This window comes from Engraulis encrasicolus, chromosome 20 (assembly GCF_034702125.1).
Source record: "Engraulis encrasicolus isolate BLACKSEA-1 chromosome 20, IST_EnEncr_1.0, whole genome shotgun sequence".
Lineage (NCBI taxonomy): Eukaryota > Metazoa > Chordata > Actinopteri > Clupeiformes > Engraulidae > Engraulis > Engraulis encrasicolus.
In genome coordinates this window covers 41,759,517-41,767,016 of record NC_085876.1, presented here as the reverse complement: position 1 = coordinate 41,767,016, position 7,500 = coordinate 41,759,517, and the positions used below count along the sequence as shown (strand labels likewise).

At 46.2% G+C, this 7,500-nt stretch overlaps 1 protein-coding gene across 1 annotated transcript in view; it reads left to right on the top strand.

The window, feature by feature from the left end:
- LOC134436043 (engulfment and cell motility protein 1-like) overlaps positions 1–7,500 on the top strand; it is a 116,751-nt gene that overhangs the window by 91,208 nt on the left and 18,043 nt on the right. The window contains exon 14 of the mRNA XM_063185071.1: positions 6,323–6,427. Coding sequence (XP_063041141.1) covers positions 6,323–6,427 — 105 coding nt within the window. The remainder of the gene's footprint in view (positions 1–6,322; positions 6,428–7,500) is intronic.

Sequence of the window (7,500 nt, the reverse complement as noted above, 5' to 3'; positions counted from 1 at the left end):
CTGACATTATATGTTGAGGAGGGGCTTTCAGCCCGAAATGTTGGAGGGCTAGAAAAAAGAAAGAAGTGGCCTCTCTTAAAGGGACACTGTGCAGGAAATGGTCAAAAAAGGTACTGCAACTATGCTACTCATTGAAACTGGGCTGCCTATTGCCAAATTTGATCTTTACATGAAAGTCTACTAAGTAATAAACACATATTTTCTAGTATGGTCCAAGTACAGTCATTTTGCAACTAAAAATGGCTATTTTTGGAAATCCAAAATGGCGGACAATGGAGAAGATCCCCCTTTTGATGTATGAAAAGTGCAATTTTTCCAGTCATAATGAATACTTAAAATTTGATGGTTGTGGTATGTATTCATGAAAAAGATAACATTAGTGAATGGGCAGCATGAAGTCTGGAAATAAACAACTGAGAATCTCACACAGTGTCCCTTTAAAGTGTCCTTTGTTTCTTCAATTCACTTTTTGTGGGATTCGGTAGCCAGGCCGTGCCCTCCTAGTGACGCAACAGCTTCAGTGTTGCTACCAAGAGGGCAGTCATGGGTGAGCGGTTAGGGCGTCAGACTTGCATCCCAGAGGTTGCCGGTTCGACTCCCGACCTGCCAGGTTGGTGGGGGGAGTAATCAACCAGTGCTCTCCCCCATCCTCCTCCATGACTGAGGTACCCTGAGCATGGTACCGTCCCACCGCACTGCTCTCCTTGGGGCGCCACTGAGGGCTGCCCCCTTGCACGGGTCAGGCATAAATGCAATTTCGTTGTGTGCAGTGTGCAGTGTTCACTTGTGTGCTGTGGAGTGCTGTGTCACAATGACAATGGGAGTTGGAGTTTCCCAATGGGCTTTCACTTTCACTTTCAAGAGCAATTACTTTCTGAGTTCCTGCAAAATCTGGAAGCAAACAATCAGTAACAAACCAAGGGAGGCCGTTTGGGAGATGCCGTTTGGGAAATGTTAATCGTTATGCTCTTGGTCAGACCAAGTCTCAAAGAGATTTGAAAGTCGATGATAATCAGGCTAGGGATTCGATGCACAGTTTAAACACTCTGAAGAACGAGAAACGGGCTCCCGTCTTTTCCACTTCTGGTGTCCCCCTGTCACCCCCCGTCCCCTCTTCCCTGTAAGACTGCTGTGAGCGAGCGCGTGCTCTTGTCTTGACATCAGACGGGGACACAGCTGGCCTGTCTGAGAGTCTGCCTCCTCTGGAGCGGCGCTGTCAGGATGCCTTCTGCAGGGGGCCTAATGAGAGAGGGAGGGATGGAGAAGAGGAGAGGAGAGACAGGAGGGAGATGGACTGAGAGGCAAAGGCAGAGAAATGGAGAGCGAGAGAGAGATTGAGAGAGGGAGCGAGCGAGAGAGAGAGATTGAGAGAGATTAAAGATGGAGGGAAAAGACGGAGAGACAGAGAGAGATGCACAGAGCGAGAGTGATGGAGAGAGAAGTAGGGAGGGAGAAGGAGAGGAGAGGAGTGGAAGAGGGGGCAGAGATGAACAGATGGATATAAATTGACTGAAACAGCTGAGCGTTGTCATCCAAAACTTGTTTGGAGTGTTGACCAGTGAGCCAGCAGCAGGTGTTTAGGATGTTCAGATTAGGGCTGGGCAATATGACGATATATATATTGTTATCGTGGTATAAAAGTATATATCGTGACCTTTCTCCTATATCGTTCATATCATGATATTCAATTGTATAAAATTGATAAAATTACTATCATTTAATTTCATTTTGATGTTGTCACAATACACACTATAAGTTCAAGGAGCTGTAAAAATAAGTATAAAAAGATCCATTTTAAAGAAATGTTGTTTTGCGACTTGAAAAAATAAAGAGCAAATAAAGAGAATAACTGAAAACGTATGTAATTGTGCTATATCGTGATATATATCGTTATCGTGAAATAAAGTAATCCACATCGTGATATAGTTTTTTTTTCAAATCGCCCAGCCTCTCCTCTCCTCTCCTCTCCCCTCCTCTCCCCTCCTCTCCCCTCCTCTCCCCTCCTCTCCCCTCCTCTCCCCTCCTCTCCTCTCCTCTCCTCTCCTCTCCTCTCCTCGCCTCTCCTCGCCTCTCCTCGTTGACCAGTGTGGGCCATCAGCAGGTGTTCAAATGGACATCTGTTGTGTTGCTGTGCCGTTCTACATCTTGGTGTGCGCTGCTGCCATTACAGGCTGCCTGGTTTTAGAGGATACGACTCTGTCAAGTTGAGTTAACCCATTGACGCCTAAGGCACCTGTAAAAAGGGGTGCTGAATGCCTGAGCCCTTTTTAAGAAAAGCTGCGTAAAACGGAGAGGGAGAGACACTTTGCTCCTCGTCCTCCTTGCCCCCCCCCTCCCCCTCTCTCTCTCTCGCGCGCGCTCTCACTTGATCTTTCTTTCATTCCTCCTGGCTCTCCTCTTCTTCCTTACATCCCCCTCCTCACTTCTCTGCCTCCTTTCATCGTTTGCCTTACTCTTCTCTCCACTCTGATCAGTTGCCCCCCAACTCTACTCACTCTTTTCAACTTGTCCTCTCTCTCTCTCTCTCTCTCTCTCTCTCTCTCTCTCTCTCTCTCTCTCTCTCTCTCTCTCTCTCTCTCTCTCTCTCTCTCTCTCTCTCTCTCTCTCTCTCTCCCTCTCTCCCTCTCTCTCTCTCTCTCTTTACTGCATGTGTTAAGCAATTAATATAAATATCAGTGTGTATCAATGAGGGTGTGTGTGTGCACGCTCAGTTACCACTGTAGGCATCAGTGTATATCAACATGTTCAAATAACAGCTATCAAATATACGAAATATCAACGATTGTCAAGTATCAACATGTATGAAATTCAAACACACACTCTGTATGGAACCAAAAAGAAAAGGAAATACCAGCTGATATCTAAGATATCCATCCTTGTTTTGAGCTGTTTCCTTCAGGCAGAAGATATGGAGTGCTATTGGCCAAATATTAATCCCAAATACAGTACACATACAGAACATTCACATACATAACTGGATCATTGACATTTTAGTAGCAGAAGGTGGTGCAACCGCTAATGCCACTATTGTATGGATAAAAAAATATTATTATTTTTGTTGAATTATATACAATGCAGTGTAAATGAAAATTCTTGTACAAACAATTGTAAAAAAGGGGGTAATTACAAAGTAAATACCATTAATTGGGTAACAACAGGGTAACAAAGAGAAGTTCGATGATTAGATGGTTAGAAATTATGCAGTAGTTTCATAGTACTGCTTGAGATATATGTATTACATAGTATTTACTTTGTAATTACACCCTTTTTACCCGTTAGATACCATGTAACTTCTGTCTGTTACCCTGTTGTTACACAGAAAGTACACAGTAAATACTGTACCGTAAAGTAAAGCGTTACCAAACATTTTATTCTATGTAAATGAACAAACAATTAATGTACCAACTTTACACAATAGTGACATCAGCTGTCGTTGCACCACCCTGTCATCTTTTCTTACAAATGTCAATGACCCAATTCAAGCTTTCACTAAAGACAATTTTCTATCATGTTAATGTTGGGCAATTTTTTTTCCAATCTTTTGAATCTTTGAGTAAATATGGTGGCAGGTGTTCGGTATGGTTAGCTCATCACATCACCAGAAGATGTGTAAAATTGCAGATTTTTTTTTGGCCCTGCATTGTTTATCATGGATCTTAGCAGCAGTATTAGTGTGAGAGATCAAGAGAATGGAAGTTGGGCAGGAAAATGGGAGAATTTGAGTCAGGCGCACGCAACAGAAGATCAAATTAAACTGAAGAGGCCAGTCAGTGTAGATTGAAACAGGACAATGGAGAGGGGAATAGAGGAGAGAACAGTGGAGAGGGGAGGAGAAGAAAAGAGAGATGAGATGAGAAATGAAAAGATGACAACAAGAGAGGAGAGGGATATAGAGATGAGGAGAGAGAATATTAGATGACGAAAGAGCAGAGGATATGAGAACAGTGGGAGATGAGAAGAGAGGAGAAGAGAGGAGGGAGCAGATGAGATGAGGAGGAGAGGGGAGAATGGAGGAGAAGAGAAGAGCCTGGGAGGACTGGAGTGGATGAGAGAGATGCGGAGAGGAGAGGAGTGCCGGCCACGTTTCCGTCCGTGTCTGTTGGGTCCAGATTATTTTGAAGTTTGCCGCCAGTGGAAGCTTCAGACAGCACAGCAGACAGCACAGCACAGCAGCAGCAAGACAAAAGGGAAGCGGTTTGTGTTTGTTTTCTCTGTATTAGCATAGAGAGCTACAGGCTCTGTGGTGTCTCTCTGTCTGCCTGTACTGTGTAATTGTCAGAAAGAAGTGATTGTGTTTCTTTCCTCTTCTCAGTTCATCCCTTCTGCCCTCTCATCCTTTGTCCCTCCTTCTCTCTTATCCCTCTCTTTTCTTCAGCTTGCTGTTTCTCTTTCTGTTTCTGTCACTCCCTCTTCTCTCTTTGTCGCTCTTCCTTTTTTACCCCTGTACACTCCTGCGTTCTCTCCTTCCCACTCTCTCCCCTCTTTCTCTCCTCCCTCTTTCCCTCTCCCTCTCGTTTTCTCTCTCTCTCTCTCTCTCTCTCTCTCTCTCTCTCTCTCTCTCTCTCTCTCTCTCTCTCTCTCTCTCTCTCTCTCTCTCTCTCTCTCTCTCTCTCTTTCAGCTTCATATGGACATGTTTGGCTGAGGGCTGGCTGGGTGTTTGAGGGTCTCGAGTGATGCAACCACTGTCTTATCTGCGCCATGCCACCCTGTCACTGTGGTAATCACGGAGGCTGAACTAACTCCGTGCGCTTGCGTGTGTGCAGGGGTGAGGGCAGTTGTCCCGGACCCAGGGAGACAGGGGGCCCAGAATTGGGTCCTCATTAGATGGTTTCTATTGGGCTGGGAGGGGGGCCCTTTCAGATGACTTTGTCCTGGGCCTGGCCAAAGCGTCCCTGCGTGTGTGGGTGCAGTTGTGAGGGAGAGGGAGAGTGAGCAAGCAAGCGAGAGAGAGAGAGAGAGAGAGCGCCAGCGCTGAGCGAGAGAGGGAGAACGTGAGAGAATGTGAGAAAATGTGTGTGTGTCTGTCTGTCTCTCTGTCTGACTGACTGACATTTCTCATCAGTCTCTGGTTTTCTCACAGCGCAGCTGAGCACTTGGTTGCACTTATTGAAGCAAAGATGGAGTGGATGTGACCGTTGCCTTGAGACATACTGTAATCAGACTCGACATGAGTAGATACTTGAATAAAAACCAAACTTTGATGCTTGTTGCGTTAGCAAGCAGAAAGAACACCACAACATCCAACAACCAAAACAGTTCCATTCACAACAATCAACCTGTCTTCATTCAGACCTGCAGGGGGCAGACGCATCGGTGCAATAACCACACCACTGTTTACCCAACTTCCTGTCAGGTCAGAGGAACTTCCTTAAAGACAGCCATCTTGGCTTCAGACACAGAGTGCGTTGCAATATACAACCTTGCCTCCTCCACTTGCCTCCTCCACTTGCTTCTCTCCTCGTACCAGGAAGTAATATGTCCTGATGACATCACTTACAACAGCATTATATTTCAATATCTTGCAAAAGCTCAATTGTAGAGTCGTTTTCTCATTTGCAATTGGGATGGTGAATGAAAAACAGACCCTCAAAAGTTGTTGTGGCTAGGCTGACAGCTGGGAAACTTTATCGTTTTCTCCACGAAGGAGGGGCCAGGAGGCGGGACGAGGAGACAAGCGCAAGTGGAGGAGGCAAGGTTGCATATTGCAACGCACTCCAACATGTGTGAAGAAGACAAAGCATGAAAAAGTTTGTTGGTAAAAAAAACAACCAAAGACTTCAAGAAACTAACTAAAACCTTAAGAAATCCCTCAGGTCAACAGTCAGATGCAACTGGTTTTAAACCTGTGACTACCCTTGTTACAACCCCTTCATCACAAACATTGAACTTCAATAAAACTAAAAAAGGGGAAACATCTGAGTTGATCCTTGCGTGACCAAGCTTCTTTTCAAGTTGGAGCATTAACTGAGGGAAAACCTAAACAAAACAACCCAAAACTTGACAATGCTAAACTGTCCTGCCACCTCTTCTCTTGTCCTGTTGCTTCTGTGTCTTCTTTTCCATGCTGTTGATCTCGTGATGCATCAATTGCCACTCACAATTGTATTTACGGTTTCTCTCTATCTCTCTCTCTATCTCTATCTCTATCTCTCTCTCTCTCTCTCTCTCTCTCTCTCTCTCTCAATTCAAGGTACCCCTATTGACATGACTCCGCAGCAGTGTTGCTAGTAATAATAGTAGTAAATTATAGCATAAAAAATGTCTGAAGAAGAATGGATCACTACATAACATTTCACTTCTCCCCCTGTTTCTCTCCAACAGAACCATGTGAACCCCGCCGTGGACTTCACTCAGATTCCTCCGGGGATGTTGGCTCTGGACAACATGCTGTACTTTGCCCGCCACCATCAGGATGCCTACGTCAGGGTGAGCTTCCATTCCTCTCTCCTCCTCTCCTCTCCTCTCTCTCTTCCTCTCCTCTCTCTCTTCCTCTCCTCTCCTCTCCTCTCCTCTCCTCTCCTCTCCTCTCTTCCTCTCCTCTCATCTCCTCTCGTCCTCTCCTCTCCTGTCCCCTCTCCTCTCCTCTCTCCTCTCCTCTCCTCTCTTGTCCTCTCTCTCTTCCTCTCCTCTCTCCTCCTCTCCTCTCCTCTCCTCTCCTCTCCTCTCCCTCTTCCTCTCCTCTCTCTTCCTCTCCTCTCTCTCTTCCTCTCCTCTCCTCTCTCTCTTCCTCTTTGCTCTTTCATGCCCTTGTATTTGTTGTTAGGGTGTGGAGCTGCATTGGCAGAAGAGATGCTGTTTTGAGTACATCCTTCTGTGCTGTGCTCTCCTCTCCTCTCCTCTCCTCTCCTCTCCTCTCCTCTCCTCTCCCCTCCTCATCTTTATCTCCACCTGCATCACTCCATCCGTCTGTCTCTTGCCCACCACTATCTGGATGCCTATGTCAGAGTGAGCTTCCTCTCCTCTCCTCTCCATCTCTCCATCTCTCCATCTCTCCTCTCCTCTCCTCTCCTCTCCATCTCTCCATCTCTCCATCTCTCCATCTCTCCATCTCTCCTCTCCTCTCCTCTCCTCTCCTCTCCTCTCCTCTCCTCTCCTCTTCTCTTCTCTTCTCTTCTCTTCTCTTCTCTTCTCTTTTCTCCTCTCCTCTCCTCTCCTCTCCTCTCCTCTCCTCTCCTCTTCTCTTCTCTTCTCTTCTCTTCTCTTCTCTTCTCTCCTGTCCTCTTCTCTCCACTCCTCTCCTCTTCTCTTCTCTCCTCTTCTCTCCTCTCCTCTCCTCTCCTCTCCTCTCCTCTCCTCTCCATCTCTCCATGTCTTCTCTTCTCTTCTCTTCTCTTCTCTCCTCTCTTCTCCATCTCTCCATCTCTCCTCTCCTCTCCTCTCCTCTCCTCTCCTCTCCTCTTCTCTCCTCTTCTCTTCTATTCTCTCCTCTCCTCTCCTCTCCTCTCCTCTCCTCTCCTCTCCATCTCCTCTCCTCTTCATCTCTTCTCTTTCTCTCACCC